The 18,006-nt window shown below is 37.4% G+C and overlaps 1 protein-coding gene across 1 annotated transcript in view; it reads right to left on the bottom strand.

Moving 5' to 3' along the window:
• Positions 1-9,921: 9,921 nt before the first annotated feature.
• LOC149290214 (G protein-coupled receptor kinase 3) overlaps positions 9,922-18,006 on the bottom strand; it is a 118,604-nt gene continuing 110,519 nt past the window's right edge. Inside the window, exons 14-21 of the mRNA XM_089489535.1 lie at positions 15,988-16,054; positions 15,661-15,761; positions 15,267-15,333; positions 14,968-15,063; positions 14,272-14,434; positions 12,316-12,452; positions 10,285-10,398; positions 9,922-10,083 (exon numbers count right to left, since the gene is read on the bottom strand). Of these exons, the coding sequence (XP_089345661.1) occupies positions 9,922-10,083; positions 10,285-10,398; positions 12,316-12,452; positions 14,272-14,434; positions 14,968-15,063; positions 15,267-15,333; positions 15,661-15,761; positions 15,988-16,054 (907 nt within the window). The remainder of the gene's footprint in view (positions 10,084-10,284; positions 10,399-12,315; positions 12,453-14,271; positions 14,435-14,967; positions 15,064-15,266; positions 15,334-15,660; positions 15,762-15,987; positions 16,055-18,006) is intronic.

Genomic DNA, 18,006 nt, shown 5'->3' with positions numbered 1-18,006 from the left:
AATTCTTTAAAAATCAGACAATGTAATTTATGGACTTTGTTGTCTCATTCTGTCTCTCATAGTTGAAGTGTACCTATGGTGAAATTACAGGCCTCTCTTATCTTTTTAAGTGGGAGAACTTGCACAATTGGTGGCTGACTAAATACTTTTTTGCCCCACTGTAACTCAATACACAGCCATTATTGTCTCAACAAAAGTGAGTACACCCCTACGTGGAAATGTCCAAATTGGGCCCAATTAGCCATTTTCCCTCGCTGTTGTCATGTGACTCATTAGTGTTTCAAGGTCTCAGGTATGAATGGGGAGCAGGTGTGTTAAATTTGGTGTTTTCGCTCACACTCTCTCATACTGGTCACTGGAAGTTCGACATGGCACCTCATGGCAAAGAACTCTCTGAGGATCTGAAAAAAAGAATTGTTGCTCTACATAAAGATGGCCTAGGCTATAAAAAGATTGCCAAGACCCTGAAACTGAGCTGCAGCATGGTGGGCAAGACCATACCATACAGTGGTTTCACAGGACAGGTTCCACTCAGAACAGGCCTTGCCATTTTTGACCAAAGAAGTTGAGTGCACATGCTCAGCGTCATATCCAGAGGTTGTCTTTGGGAAATAGTCGCAAGAGTGCTGCCAGCATTGCTGAAGAGGTTGAAGGGGTGGGGGGTCAGCCTGTCAGTGCTCAGACCATACGCTGCACACTGCATCAAATTGGTCTGCATGGCTGTCGTCCCAGAAGGAAGCCTCTTCTAAAGATGATGCACAAGAAAGCCCGATGGATACCTACCACCAGCTGAGCACCATAGTCAGTAGCATGTTAGTTTAGCCATATTGGCCATTTTTGCAGGACACAGGTAATTTTTACATGTTATTGACCACCACTTATAGGACTAATGTGCAGTATGTTAGATGCATAAACACATAGAAGTTCATTTTGTTATTGCCAAAATACAAGGAAGCACTTTATGGCTGGTCATCTGCAAAATGTAAAATTAGATGGGCCCTGGAAGAAAATGGGCAATATTGCAACTCTGATAAGGAGTCACCTTTATGGCAGGGCTGGTCCAGATACAGCTTCAGGGTTGGATTTACCTCCAATGCTGGCCTACCAGGTCTCTGATACCTGTAATTTTTATTCACCCCTAACACAACATCAAAAGATCAGATACTGCCATAGTATGATTTTTCATTGGCAACATAACTCTACAATTCCCACGATGCTCTGCTAACCCACTGGTCTATTCCTATGCGCTTGCGACCGAGTCCTGAGGTTCAGCATGGTAGGGATTGTTCTTTGCCCCCTGGCATCCCTGTCCATGGAGTCTTGTTCTTGGAGCAAGACACACACTGCAAGGCAGTTGGCTGTGGAGGAATATGTGCTGGATATGATTGATACTAGCTGTGGTGTTGTCGGTTATACATTTATATATCTGTCATTTTAAAGACAGGTAGTTTGCAAATGATATTTGACAGTGTAACCAATGCGAAACCATTTCCACTCGAGATGTCAGAAGCATATGAATAAAAGGATCTGAATTCCGACAAAGGTACTTTAGAAACTTGTGTAATTAAGAAGCTGTTAAAAGCTTAAAAGGAAGAAATTACAGTTATTCTAATCGGCTCTGAGTCAACCCTGGTCACAAATGCATCTCAAAGCTATAACTATATATTATTACACACTGGTGTCATACACTCTGTGTATAAAAAAGCTAAGCCAACTTTGCAGAAACTTTCACGTTCAGATTGAATGGTCGGATCAGTGAGCTATTTAGTACAGATTATAGAGTGGGGTATTTAAAAGTGGAGCAATCAGTGGGAATATTATCATTAGTGATGGCACCCCTGGCAAGCATTATTTCAATATACGAATGGTAGCATAAGAATCACTCCTTCATTTAAAGAGCAATAATATGGATAATATGTCAGTACACATCCAGGATACAAGGTCACTAGAAGCCGTTGTTGTCTGTGTGGTTTGTACATTAAAATGAGAGAGCAGAAGAAGGGCTGAGCTTGCCCATTATAATGCATAACTCTGTGTTAGGAGACATCAAAGAAATCTTATCAATTTAGCAATGCATTACTCAGGGCCAGCCAAACTCTTCCTCGAGAAGATGCTCACTGAGGTCAACCCTTTGTAAAGCAACTTTACCTAGTTGACAATTCTCATTGCTTAAATACAACCGCTAAAGCCCTTCAAACAATGTAGAGAGCATAAATAATGTTTTGTCTACTCAATTGATCAATGTGAGTTTGACTTTTAGGTCATGTCCTCCATAAACATCTGCACTTGGCGATCTTCCATTGTTGCATTGGATCAGAACAGTACACCATTGAAGGTACACATGAGTCTTTATTGTAGTAGCTTTATATGATCAGTTGATCAGCACATAGAAGCAGCATTGCTGTTTCAAAAATAATTAAAAATAAAAAGGATTTTAAGGTGTGGCACATCACAGAAATATTCAAGGCAAATATACAGACAGTTTTTCGTGGGAGATATGTTAACGTGCAGTATCGTACTGTTTAACAAACTAAATCTCTCATCCATACAACACGTGAGAAGAACATTTTTTTTTTTTTGTTAATCTTAAAAAGAAAAATAATTCTCATAAATACAATATCCAAAAATATTTACATCTTTACAAGATCATAAACAGACAGTGTATTATTGATTTGGTACTGAAATACAAGGCTGAATGCTGATGTATTATGATAAGACAAAACATGAAAATGGAGTATAGTAAATGGGGTTTACTAGGTGGCCAGACCTAGTAGCGCGTTAAGTCGTTTTAAAAAGCAGGATGGTTCGTGAAGACATTCTATACAGCTTCTTTAGGGGGTTATAATATACCCTTGAGACGGACAAGTGGTGTCTTAAAATATACAAACCCATCATCATTTATGATATGCAATAATGTGGATCAAGCTTCTAAAATGTACATGTGCGCAACAAACTAATAGTTTCAACCATTTCAGCAGCCATGTGTTGTATAGTATTTACTCAATTAGCAGAGTCAAGCGTTAGCGGCTATCCCTTTTATTACATGAATGTGCTTATAAACTGCGTGGCATGTACTGCAATCAGACTTGTGTGTGATGTCATTCTTATTATCAATTAATAAAACCTATAAACTTGGCAAACAATAATCAAGACGCATGTTTTAGAAACACTGCCATTACTTTTAAAATGGATAGATGTAAGGGAGGGGCGGCATCAAGAACGTAAATGTATCTTTATCACAAAACCATTTCTTATGACTGAACCCCCCCCCCCCGGTACATTCAACTACTTCATCTGTTCATTATACATATTGGAATTATTTTTTTTCACAATAAAGCCAGTTTTAACTAATGTAATGTAATTCTGCCAATTCGTTTAGATTTCTTTACACTCGGGTGAAGAATTTTAGATGTCTTAGTAGCTTCTACAATCTTTCTACGATCTTCTGAAGATTCATTGCTCAAAGTAGCTCTGTCCCAAAGAATGGTGATTGGAAAATATATTGAATGGGGTACACCACTTTCTAAACACTGAACCCTTCAGAACTTTAAGGGACTGACACAGACACTTTAGGGACAATATCTAACCCAGGCAATAAATTGTGACTATTTAAAAATAAATACAGTTTGCTGTTTTCCCATTTATGTTAAATCTGCATTAGATTTGCATAGGTGTTCGCCATCCATATTCATACAGAGCCCCACAGATTGCCCACATTATCATGCCTCACTCAACTAACATACCACAGATCACCTAAGGACCAGCTGGCAGATAACTCTCAAGCTCCAATATGCCTCTGATGATCACAGTCGTAGTTATCCTTTTAATGTCTGGTGAAAGAAAAGTACTAGAAGTCTAGAATATTCATCTAAGCAATGGATATCAAATAAGTGTTGTGTTTTCACAAATTGCAGATAAACTGGCCCTTATTTTGAGGATATTCATCTATTAAAAAGTTATATTGGAGCTTTTTATTTTTATCGGATTCCCTTTGATACATTATAAATTGTGTCCGCGTAGTTTCATTGTAGAGTGTTTGCCATTTTCCTGTTATTTACAGTGAAATTCTGTGTACGACTTGGTGACAGAACTTTTTGTTTCGTTCCAACGTTTATATGGTTAGTTGGAACCTGTGATCACCCTAGATATCATCATTTTTAAATGTGCCTATATTAAAGCATGATGCCAAGCAGTGGCAACGGTGCAAATTTTACACTGTGTATACAGAAAGAGCACAAAATGGTAAAATAGACATGGCGTTCTGGGTTCAATTGGCGTTTATTTGTGAAAAACAGAATAAAGCTGATAGTTCTACTTAAAATTAAATTGCCAGCACACCTTAAATAACCAACTATACAGATAAAGAAACAAATTCTATGGAATGTCAGCAACATCAAATAAATGCATGGATTTAATAAATAATATAAAATGAACTCTTGTTAAAATAGAACTCTTGTTTTATTCCTACATAATTACCTTCATTACCAATATACAGCCAAGCCCATTACGATTTGCTTCCAACAAAGTAAAATGAATATGAACCAGGGGATGACTTTAACAGGGAACAAGATGGGCGGTTTAGGAGGACCTCAAGGCTCTGTGCTAATCAGAATTCAGGAAGCAATGATACAATGCATGGTCCTTCTTTCCAGCAGCACGCAGCAGGACAACTTAACCTTGTTTTATATATGAGGTTATACCGGCTGGCACAACAACTATTTCCAGTACAGACTTGTATATAAACCACAGATGGATGGTAAAGAAAACATGTTTCTTGGTCCCTTCCCTGTGATTAGGGCTTGCTTTAGTTTCAATGGATGGTTTCACTTCAAACGCTAGGATGTTAAAGAAAAACATGTTCTCTACTGATTAGCTACATGATACAGCAGTACCATGGCACTGTAATGTAGGACACTAAAGACAAAGAATTTGGCTGCAATGCACCTTTGCAAAGCCTGCCACCACAGCTACACAATGAGACAATCCTTAGGATCTTGTGCTTTGAATGGACTTGGCGCCAAGACACAAGTACACAGTGTTATTTGTGAGTTATTTTGAAGAATTGTCAAAATAACCTCATACCAAACTTATAAACAGACCTTCAATGGCATAATAAAATAACAATGCTGCATTTAATTTAGGCTTAATATACAATAGTTTTGCAGTAGGTTGAACTGTCCAAGTGTTAGAAGATGTCTCCTGGAGGGTGGAGTGCATTGATAATAATGATATCTGTATGATGGTCAGAGTCAGGAATAAGCACATGGACTTCTTAACAGTAAAATCCACTGACACCCTATTCTCCAGCAAGTGCCGTAACTGTGGTCATGTGTGTTTGCACTGTTTTCCTGTCCCTCCAGCTCCTTGGTTTGCAGGACATGCAATAAGCCGGTGTATATGGGCGCTATACTCACAGCATGCCGGCTCCTGCAGTGGCTCGTTTGAGATTTCCAGGGGGCTCAAAAGAGACCCCCTACAGACACACAAGCACAGAAGACATTAGCTCTTATGTTAGGTTACTATAAGGTTTTAAGATACAACGAAACATGAATACATTATATGCTTAGGGGAAAATACTTTGACATTGTTTTAAGAAATGGCCTGTATTGTATACAACAGAATATTCTTAATTATACAATTATCAATTGACAACATATTTATTGGCATGCTTTAAAAAAGAGAGAGGACTCTGAGCCATGGTATATTAAATGTATATCACTTTATAGCACAGCCAGATATACAGTTCATCCTCCAGTATACAAATGGCCGTCTCCTGGGACATTCTTCAGTGAAAAGAATGAGGGTTTAGAAGGTAAATAAAAAAGAAATGTCAAATCCATAAAAAAAAAGGTAAATGTTATAGGTACGCAGGAGCCTTCTGTCAACTCGATGGCATGTATGGTATCAATACCTACCAGTGGTTCTAAAATAGACCCTAAAGAACCATTAATAAAACTAAGGTTTTACTCAGCAGAGGAATAGCGGCACAAGGTGATAATAACAATAATTTGAACTAGTAGTAGTTCTTCAGGTTTAGTAACCACTACCTTATCTTTAAAAAGTACAAATTGCCCATGCTTCTTACAACATGCTTTGTATATATTTATATATATTTATATATATATAGGCATATAAATAATGGATTTTATTTTCCTCAGTAGCAAATACATGTGAAACCTCATAAAAGGCTGTAACAAATAACAATCATGTGATTCTGTGCGTGTGTTTGTTTAAATATCTATATGTATATAGATATTTATATTTTTTCTACCTTCTCTGTAAATTCACGACAAGCACTTTTCTGCAACATAATGGGGGGGAAAAAACCTAAGTCTCCAAAAAAAATATTGAAGTTTGACAAATCCAGGAGAATTGTTCATTTTTATAAGTAGTCTTGTATTACATGGAATTGTAAGCTTACACACACAACAAGTTATGGACAAAAGACTGTCAAGTAATCATGCGGCTACAAATGTGCAATAAAGAAATAAACAGTAGGAAACAAAATTGCAATCTTCACAGATCCAAAACTTTTGTTCAGCCACATCCTTTATGTTATTCATGGGTGGTATTACCGGCAAACTTTTCTAAACCCATATACGGTAATTAGGCAAAAAAGCCTCAAATATTTATAGCAGGCAAGCAAATGGTTACAAAATTAAAGAAAAGCATGGTGGCAAATTGGAGAAGGCCAACTAGTGCACTAAGACATACAGGGGGGCTACTGTAGGAATAAACGTGGCACATTCCAATAATTAAGATCATCAAAATATACCGTTACAAATATATATAAATATATATATAAATATATATATATATATATATATGATGGCAGCTACACGTTTATAGCTCAGAAATTCCTTTATGATCAGATTGTTCCAATGTTTGTAACTTTTCTTTTTGTAACTAGGGAGCCTAACTTGAAGCTGGTAATTTCTGCATCTCCTAATATTGTTTGTCACAATTCAAATTTTCTGTGTTTTTTTTGTCTCGCAGATACATTATTTTTAATTATATATTTTAATACTGCAATGTTCTGTTGTATTGAAAACCCTAATTATGTTAATAGGTCCTTCTATAAGGCCTATTACAGAAAAGGACTACAAGCAGAAGACAAACTCACATTTGGGCCATTTTTTTTCTTATACCATTATAAAGATGGTAGAGGCCTGCATGCTTTCTGCTTAATGTTCCTTTTAAGGATTTTCCTTTCTGTGTAGAAACTAAAGTTGGAATCTACTAATGTAAGGCTTAAACCTTTTTTTTTTCTTTATACAAACTCTTAAAAGAGAAAACGCCAGAATACTAAATAAAAAGAAAAGCAGTCTTTTGCTGCTTTCTTTTAATAACAGTGGAACAGTAAATGCCTGAAATTAACAGATATATAAATATGAATACAAAAAGTGAATGGTGGATAAGTGTCAAAAATAACAGTTGTATTTTATTATGGGGTCTATGTTTAAATGGGTAAAGAATGTCCATTCTGGAAAGTGTTGCGTGGAACATTGCATTGTCCTGTGGAAAGGGTTAACTACAGGCAGAATTATGTCAAACTGATCAAACTGATTATAGGCTTCTGTTGTGCGGACCATCGTACACTGGTTGATTTTAAATAGGCCAAGAACAGAATTAACTGCATTGGAGAGAACATCCTACAAATGAATCTGAACAGAGCTAAGTGGGTTCAAGCAAGATGCATGCTATTGAGCCATTGACAACTGATTTTAAATATCTTATTGGTATGCAATTCAGTGCAGAGTAACTCCTCTACCCACTGTGGATATGGCTGGCTATATTTAGTTAAATAATATATAAATATAAGAGAACGGTATGTTTTTCTGAGATCAAAGGAGAATCAACTAGTATTATTCAAAGGGGCATAAAATAATTGTAGCTACACTGCTGTAAAATCTTTAGTAACCGATAACAATGCACGTTATGTTGGGTGCAAAATCTCCAAATGAAAAAACATGTATGCCTGAAGGCCTTTACGGTTTAGGAAGCTATCTTGTAACCATTTGTTTTTGCACTCAAGTTTTAAATTAATCAAAAATGGGGGCAAAAAACACATGCCCTTCATTCTTCCATTTAAGAAGCCGTAATAACAAAAACCTACATGTATAAATGCCTGTGGCTAATGAACATGGATCCCCAACTTCACACCAGTTCAGTTACACTGAACCAATACAATGGGTGTTATAAACTACTTTCTCAATCCACCGCACATTGTATATAATCAATTAACCATTTATTTTATGACAAAACATATCCTTGCCAGATTGGTGCAATGTGAAGGTAGAAGGATGAAAAACATGGTGGCGGTCAAATCAATATCAATGTTAACCAGAATACCAGAATTGACAAAACTCATGCTATGCACACCAGTTTTTCTTTGTTTGTTATTTCCACTTTCTTGTGTGTAGCTATTCCTTAAATAATATTTACAGGTACACATTTTCAGGATAAATATAAGGAATAAGTTTCTATGAAGTTCTTGAGTCCATTGGCACTTTGCACTTCATTTTAAAATAAAATAAAAAAATAAAATAAAAACAAGACTTGGACAATGAAACCGAAGAGCGGCCAAAAGCAAACTTCTTGAGTCGCAGAATCACCATCGCCAAGAGGCACCATTTCCAGTGGGTAGACGTTCCAACCCAACACATGAGCATGTAATAGAAAGGAACGCAAGGCAGACCAACCATATTAGTCTGCCATGATTAATCAGTATTCACAGTCTTATAAACATCTGTAGAATTCTGAACATGTTGCCTCCTATGAAACAAGGACAGAGTCAGCATCCCCTACATGAAACGCATGGAGAGCAAATGGAACGTGCAATAGCGGAAAAAACTATTTTTAAAATATTCTATACAGCTAATAGACTGGTACAGGACTTTAGTATGTTGCGTACCGGTGTTATCCAATATTCTAATTCTTCATTTTTGCAAATTTGATTTTAAAAAACAAGTAAAAAGTGCAATTGACCTGAAATGGAGAAAGTAAAGAAAAAAAAAAAAGATGAAAACAAAACTTAAAAAAAAATAAAAAAATGTCTATGTATAATTTACTGTAAACGTATCCGAAGAATGAGCCTGTTTAATAACTGTGCTAAACTTGCTGACTGGCTAAAAGACCACTAGACAAAGCTACCATGCACTCCAGTTCACCGATAATTACTCCACTAGAATATTTCTATCTCCATACAAAGCAAGACAGTGGTAGCCACTATATTTGGTGACACAGAACTAGGGTGAATCTTCTTGAGTTGCAGTTCCCATGAAGTATCTACATGTTGTAACCACAGGACAGATAAAAGTCAGTAATTTGAAGTGCATAAAAGATTCGTCACACTGCCAGTTAAAACAAAGTCAACAGTGCAAGTTGGGAGGAGAAAGAAGGTCTGGGAACACATGGCAACACTCATAAAAGCTATCATCTTGAGAACATTCTTACAACGCCGCAGTGCCTTCAGAAAACATCCAGGGATATGTTGAGTTTCAGACTTTAAAAACAACGTAATAGCAACTACTGCAAAAACCATTTCATACGCTTGGTTGGCATACACCAAAGCATGCATATGCCAAGAGGAAAAAGCAAGGGATGTTTTTTTTTCTTGCTTATCACTAAGAGACAGGCCATTTTAGGACATCTACAGGGTAATCTGATACATGAAATTGATGAGCAATCACTAATTTAGACTTTCCACACTCCGGTTAGTGAAAATTCATCTCTTCATCGCCTCAGACTGTGGCAACTTCTCTTCTTCAGCAGACAATATTTGATGCAGGCTTCCAAAGCCGCTTCTATGTACACCTTGCTGTTAAGGGCCATACGAGTAACTAATGATGATGCTCTCATCCTTGGGCAAGGCAGTGTAAGTAGTCATCTCCCTAAAATCTCTTGGTCCTGTGTTGCCACCTAAAGGCCATTACTATTTCTGTGACTAAGTGGTGGTTTAGAGATTTCTACAACTGCAGATCGGGACTTGTTCAGAAACTTTGGAGCCCGACGTAACAGCCTTTGTGCCTCAGTGAATGCCTCGGTCAGCTCCTTCTTCCACTGTACAAATTCCGGATCACTCTATAGATAAGAATTACAGAACAAATTAGAAGATCAAAGTATATGATACAAATAAACATGCAAAGCGGAATGTACTCATGAACAATAAAAAAAAAGAATTCAGGAATGGAATGATTTCTGTAGGTAACAGAAGAAGACATATCCAGAGACCAAAACAAAAAGCTATGGTACCAAAACATAAAACAGGAACGTTATATTTACCTCACATTGCAAGACAAACTGTTTGGCTCCTTTGATCCTCAACAAGATGCATTTCTTGTCTTTAATCTGTGTGTCTTCCACCGATACAATCTGCTCCATGGTCAATAAACTTTGCTGTATTATAAAGCAAAGAAACAATTAGACATTAAGGCTGTGGGACATATCTGGCATTACCTGAAATATAATGGAGAATTTCTACGCATTTACAGAATAACTGCACATCACTGCAAGGAAGGAACAAATTAGATGGAACAAAGTATTCATATGTATGTGTAAAGATTCAATTATTTTTTGAAATTTGAATATTATACCCTAATGATCTTACAATAAAAAGCATTCCATGTCCATAACTTTAACATAAACAAATTAAAATTAGACCAGGTAAAACCATTTGTACTTCCTGATCACAGGAAGTTTCATACAGGATCCACTAAGAGGGATTTGGATGTTGACCAACATGTTGAACTAGGGACGTTTATAGAAAATGCATTATTTTATTGCAGGATTGCATTAACCTCAAAAGGTTTCCACGAACTATACAATTTAAACTCACTTAAAGAAGTCACCTGGTCACTCTAGAGTTTGATGGAGTGAACAGCTCTTCCATTCTTTCATTTATTGTATTTTACAGAACTGGTTGAAAATTTAACTTGGTCATAAAAGAGGAAAATTCCCTTACTGGTAGTGTGTTTGTTAGAACAGTTCTTTACTAGGTTGAAGGGAGTAATTCTAAAATTTAAGGAATCTCACAAAACTGACTAAAGCATTATCTAAAAGGAAACGCTATGGTCGACTCACTATAACCTTACCAGGTGATGTTTTTTTTTTATATACGCGCCAAGGTTCCTAAATAAGAAACAATATCATCACAAAGTTTCCAAAGGAGAGTATTAGTATTGCTATGAGGAGGATAAATGTATAACTGTGACGGTGCTGAGTATTCAGCAAAGACAAGGCCAAGAGGAAACAAGGTGGGCACAGAAATATATAATATGAATAAATCATATGCTATGTTGGAATCTACTAGCTAACAATTGTATACAGATGCATTCATGCAAACTGGTGTTTCAGTAAAACCAAAGATGAAATCAGCTTTCCCTTTGGATCTTTAACTTTCTTTCGGTAATCCATGATGGGATCTCTAGCTGATACAACTCCAAATTTAAGCCTCAGCTTGTTTATGGAAGTTCTGTGGTCTATTACTGAACCAAAGAAAACTCATGTTGCCAAGGTTTTACTTTTCAACCAACTGGACTTTTTACGAGGCTCTCTTGGCAACACATATATCCAAAGAGGTAAAATGTCACCTACGTACAAAATTTTAAATGAACATGATTGCAGAGCAGCGCATCAGAATTTCACTTGGAGTAAATGGTTCAGAAAACCCTATGTCAGGGGCGTCCAACATGCAGCCCGCTGGACATTGAGGTGCGGCCCACATCCCTGAGATAGACGGCGGCATACTCCAGAAGTAGGAATAAAAAGGAAAGTCTCGAGACTTATCTCTTTATCTTCCTAATTTCCAGAAGGAGGCAGGGTTGAGTGGGTCACAAGCCGTATCAAAGACAGGATTCGCAAGATGTGTGTGCGTGCCTGGGCATGTTGGCGAGTAAACGTGTGTATTTGAGCATATTAGTATGAGAGCTTGAGTATGTTAGTGTGTGTGTGTAGGTATTTTAGGTGTGTGTGTGTAGGTATTTTAGGTGTGTGTGTGTGTGTGTAGGTGTGTGTGTGTGTGTGTGTGTAAAGCCCATGCACACACATATTTCTGATGAAGTAAGCCATTGCAGAAAAAAACCTGAATACCCCTGCCCTATGTGAATTATTTGCTGAAAGTATCTATACACAACACAAAATGCTTAAAACAATAAAGAAACACAAAAAGAGAAGGGGCAGGCACACACCCTGTGGATAAGGGAACAAGCATGTCTGGAACTAAGGAAATAAAAGAATAATACACCAGGCCCACTGACCATTACACTCACTTTGTTAAACAATTTGTAATCATCCCATGATCCGATGAGAACTTACCCGTGATTCTCCCTCTCCCCTCCATTCAAGTCTGTTTGGAAAGAGGTAAAAGTAGCGTCGCTGCCACTGAGTCAGGAACGGGTTTCCCAGTTTTAGCATGTAGCCATGCATAATGCAGTCTTTTCCTAGTGCATAATCTACAGTATACAAAATGTGTTACATAATTAGTATCTGTTACTTTACACATCTCTTGTCATCACATTCAGCATGTTGAGTTGAAAAAGCGCTGGTTGAGATAACACACACACACACACATACATACATATATATATATACACACACATATATATATATATATATATATATATATATACATACACACACACACACACACACTATCCTACATACATACATACATACATACATGAACATAGTCAACTATTCAAACGTTTGGGGTCACTTAGCTGTTTTCATGGAAGAAAGGACATTTCTAGCTGTGTTAATAAAATTGCAAAAGGGTTTTCTAATGATAAATTAGCCTTTTAAACTTAAACTTGGATTGGTTCTTTAACGTCACAAATGTACTTAATGTATTGGAGGGTGGTGGAAGCTACATCATATTATTAACTACTGTAGTGCTAAATGCGTGAGGCTGTAGGAGTCCTGGGGCACCAGCCATGTATTACTTTGCATATGGATCACAAATAAAAGTGAAATCTCCTGGTGGTAAGTGCTGGTTTATTATATATCTGTTTCCTGCTACAATAATAATTTACAATGTCTACATTGTATTTCTGATCCATTCGATGCTGCTATAATGGACAAAATTTCCCTTTTCTCCCAAAAATAAGGACATTTCTAAGTGGCCCCAAACGTTTGAATGGTAGCGTACATAAAATACCTAGTAAAAGTTTAAGGTAGATAAAAAGTAAGTTTTAAAGGTTACTTTTAAAGTTAAAAGGTACTGTAAAGTAAGAATGCTTTCACAAATAAATATACATGTTAATAGTTTATTTTTACATTTAACAAAATGCAAAATAAGTTAACAGAATAACAATTTAAATCAAAATATGGTGTGACCGCCTTTTGCCTTCAAAACATAATTAATTCTTCTAGATACACTTAAAAAAACTGTTTGTAAGGAATATGAAAAGTAGCTTACTCTAACTACAGTTCTTCTGTAGATTTAGGCAGTCCTGATGCAGAATAACTACACTGCGTCTTGTTGCCCTTTTGTATTACTTTTTACATTAAACTGTCTTCAGCAACCTTGCCTTGTTAGGCGAGTTTGCCTGTTCCTCACATAACCTACATATTAAATTGATGACCATTAGTGCCTGTTTGGTATAATTGTTTAATCATACACCTTATTATATGCCTACAAAACCTGACTTTGTGCAAGTGTACCTAGAAGAACTGATGCTGTTTTCAAGGCAAAGGGTGGTCACACCAAATATTGATTTGATTTTTCTTCTGATAACTCACACTGCATTTTGTTAAAATGATGAAACTATTAACATGTCTATATTTGAAAGCATTCATACTCTACAGATATTTTTCCATCTGCCTTAAACTTTTGCCCACGTGTAAGGGACCAGAAGAAGTAATGATCCGCAAGTACCTGCCAAAAGCTTCTCAGCGACAACAAAAAGTTAAAGGGAATACTACCCATCAACATAATTTCCCCCAATGTTTGATGGATGTGGTTGCAATCTGCCAATGTGTATAACATTATCCTTTTTATTTTAAAGACCTTGTCATTAGCACGTGATGCTGCTGCTGATAAAGAGACATACAATTATTTTTGCTTAGACCCATATTTATACAACATATTCCATGGAATGTTTACTTTCCATCCCTTAATATGGCTACTATACAGATAAAGGCATTGTTTTCTCACTTCAAACTTGATTTGCCATCACAAAATAGAACCACTATGTTGTATAAAATACAGTAAGCCTTACATATGGTGGATCTATTCTAAGGCAACAGTGATTTATTTTTACCCGAGCTTACCTTCTTCATGACCCAGCTGCTTGTTTTTGGCTCTCTTCCTGGCTTCGATCTTATCTGTGTCGGCATTGACAGCTTCATAAACTGTTTCTGCTACTTCTTGTTGCCAACGTTCTGATATAACCAAAGGGAAGTTCTTGTATAATTCTTGATCACTATCTAGGAGCTGAGGAGATATGAGTGTGTGTTACATCTAGTGTTGTCAGCAATAGTTTATGAACATTGGACATTACAGCACACAGTTGAACAGTGAAATCCCCAGTTCTCAGCCAAAGCATTACTATTTGGCAGCTATGATTGTTTAAAACCTGAAATGCGAGTTAATAGCCCTCACCGATCCATTAAATACATGAACATTGAATCAATTAAGGAAATCTGCAATAGTGTTGGGTCATCTTGACATACAGTAGCGAAATAGTGGACATCATGGAGGACAGGTTAGTAGAGGATAAAGGCAGTTGAGCTCTTCTTGAGTTTATAGCAATCCATAAAGATTTCTAACATGCATTATCACGCTTTACATGCTTGGATTATGCGTGTCAAAACCAAAAGCAGCCCTGCCAAACTACCAGCTCTATATCCCCTTGAATACCATAAATTCCTACACCCCTGACATATTTCCTTTGACCTTCAAATAATCCATGCTTTATCACAAAAGCCTGTGCTGTGCTTATAGCACTATATCAGAGTTATAGTTACCTTAATGCCTTTCGTGTCTTCTTCATCAAATGACCCAATATCAAAGGCATCAGCTGCATTAACTTCCCCGCGCGGAGGAATCAATGGCGGGGGATACTGAAACAATAAAATCCATCACAATAAATGATACCAGAACTTCTAGGACCTGGCATTAACACATTGGTATCTTTGAGAATGAAAATGTGCATGCATTTATAATATCTTGTTATTCAGTCAGGTACTACACAGAATTCCACTGGGCAGTGTGCGACTCCAGTACATACAATATATCTATTGAGAGAGAAAGAGAGAACAGTTACCTTTTGCAAGTACACCTGTTGCCAGTCAATGCCTTTGAAGAAAGGATGCTGTTTAACCTCAAGAGCACTGCAAACAGAGCAAAAAAAACAGGAGAAAACTAGTGTTATTTCCCGAGCTGACAAACATTCACAGCTTCTGTTGAAAGCCTAATGAAAATTAACATTTGCTTGTACAATAAATCGAATCCTATGAACTTATTTTCCCGATCCCTCTAGAAGATGTATGCTGCAATTTGGCAAAACAATAGCACTGTGTTTCGGTTGTCAAATACAGAAACCTTCCTTCCACTAATTTTAAGGATTCCTATGATGTTGACGCAGCACCGCGTTTGTGTGTTTGCGCTGCCTTGTATACAGTGCTGTGATGGAGCCCCCAGCCAAGGCACGTACGTACCTAGATCCCTGGCAGCCAAGCCTCTTGCTTACATCTCTCTGGAGAAGGCCTTCCAACAGGGACTTAAGCTCTGGGGTGAATGAATCTGGCAGCTCGACATTCTTAAACAAATATGAAAACACAATAAGAACACACTTATTTGAGAGAGCACAGTGTTGTTTTATATCCCAGGAGCTCCTAGGCAATACCTCCCCCGTTATTTAGAGATGAGGTCTTTGCAATACAGGTCTGATAGAGTAAAGAGTAATCTGTGTGTGCAGAAATAGTTAATTTTCCACTGGAGTCTACTTTTACTATACATTTTGTACAGCCCATGATGTGCCTTACCATAGTGAGCGTCATCCGGTCAATTTCATGTTTGTCTTTGGTTTTGTGCTGCCTGAATGGGCTGTGACTAGAAAAGAGATAATAAGTGAGAAAAACAATACACACCTCAAAACATTGCTATGTCTCCTGTTTGGGGTAACTGTACTATCTTACACAAAGCTAGTTAAATGCTACAGTATAAGTGTATCTTAACCCCATCATTACAGACTAGTCTTTAAAAGCAACAGATGTATGCAAAGGCTAGACTACAGTACGAGCCAAGTGAAGGCACTGATCAAAAATCACTAAAATACGGTTAAAAATGAATTTTAATATTTTAGTCAGTGCAAAGTATAGTGTTTTCAGTAGTTTATGTAAAAGGCAGATATAGATCAATGCATCACGATTCTTCTATTAAGTTATTATAAGATTTAACGGATTTCATCTCAAGCTTGGCTGCATTCGCTAAAATGTATCACAAGAAAAGACGTTCATGAGCTTAAGGGGTCTTCTTGCCGAATATCTTTGATAATCAATGGATGGGTCTGCAGTGTTTTTTTTTGTAGTTTTTTTTATGTGTTTAATAATCAGTTAAGTCTGGATACTTGTATAGAGGTAAATATAGTCTGAATAACAAGGCTGTAACATCTACTCAAGGTTTAGTTTTATTTACTTCCATAGTGATTGATAGGCTTTTGCTGTCGCAACGTGAACTGCAAGAAGCTATTGTATTAAGGGCATCGTTAATGAAGTAAAGCCAGTGTGTGATATTTTCAGTTTATTTAAAAATGGTTGCCATGCCAACTGTATACAATACCCGAGTTCTGTTAGTCGTGTTTAACAGTATTTGTAAGGCGAGTGTGAAACGTGTCTAAGGGTCAGATGCTGCATGCAAACTAACGCCACTTCAGTTTTGTTGCACTAGAGGGCAGTGTCAACTCACTTTTGGTGTTTCATTATGAAGGACACTGTCCAAGGTCAACACATTGTGAAAAATGGATGTCTTCATTAAAATGTTCCAATGCAATAAAGAGAGCTATAATAACTTAACACTAGGTAGACTATCAGACTCTAGCATTAAAAAAAAAAAAAATCATAATAATGCCGCCAGTGGCGGATCTACCGGGGTCGCAGGGGTCGCGACTGCGACCGAGCCCCGGCGGCAGGGGGGCCCAAGCCAAGGGGCCGCCCGAAATCTTTTTTTAAGTTTTTTTTTTATTTTTTTTAAATAAGGCAGGGGCGTCCAACATGCGGCCCGCGGGCCAAATGCGGCCCGCGAGACCTCGAGGGTGCGGCCCGCGTAAGATCGGCAGCCAGTGTTTTTATTATTATTTTTAAAGGTGGGGGTCATTTTCAGTTTTGGCTAAGTGAACCCTGAATGTTTTGGTCCAGAATTTTCATTTTAGTTCATCCCTAGAATAAATCTAGGGAATCCTGAATTTGTAGTCGCAAAACTTTCAAGGCCCAGAAATCAGTGAGAGGAAGAGTAAAGGTTTTGTGTCATTTTACTTTATTTTAATCTGCATATTTTATTAAAGGCCATATTTTTTTGTCACAGTGAAAAATGAGGTGCGGCCCCGCGCACGTATACAATTCTGATGAAGTGGCCCACTGCAGAAAAAACTTGGGACACCCCTGGATTATGCCCTTTGTACATGCGCCCCTTTTTCTTTGATTTTTTTTACAGATATGATTCAATATGTAAATAGAATTTTGTTGAATTAGTTGAAAAAAAATTGTTGGGTAAAAGTCATGTTTTTTTGGGGGGGGGGTGAGGGGGGTGGGGGGGCCCTTAACAGATTCTCGCACCCGGGCCCTGAGGCGTCTAGTTACGCCCCTGAATGTCGCTGTTATGGGCTGCCTTGTTGTTCCATCAGACCTTCTAAGCAACTGCTTGTTAGGTTAGGTGTCAGTAAAGCATTCTATAAAATACAGCCATTGCAGTAATGATGCCTGTTAACACAACTCATTCCAGCAACCTAATTTACTATGAACATCTCAAAAAGGCTTGCAGCAGAAAACTAAGGCGGCAAGTGAATA

The sequence above is a fragment of the Sceloporus occidentalis genome, unplaced genomic scaffold (genome assembly GCF_023333645.1).
Source record: "Sceloporus occidentalis isolate IW3139 unplaced genomic scaffold, rSceOcc1.0.p SCAF_40, whole genome shotgun sequence".
NCBI lineage: Eukaryota > Metazoa > Chordata > Lepidosauria > Squamata > Phrynosomatidae > Sceloporus > Sceloporus occidentalis.
This window is presented reverse-complemented; position numbering and strand designations above follow the sequence as displayed.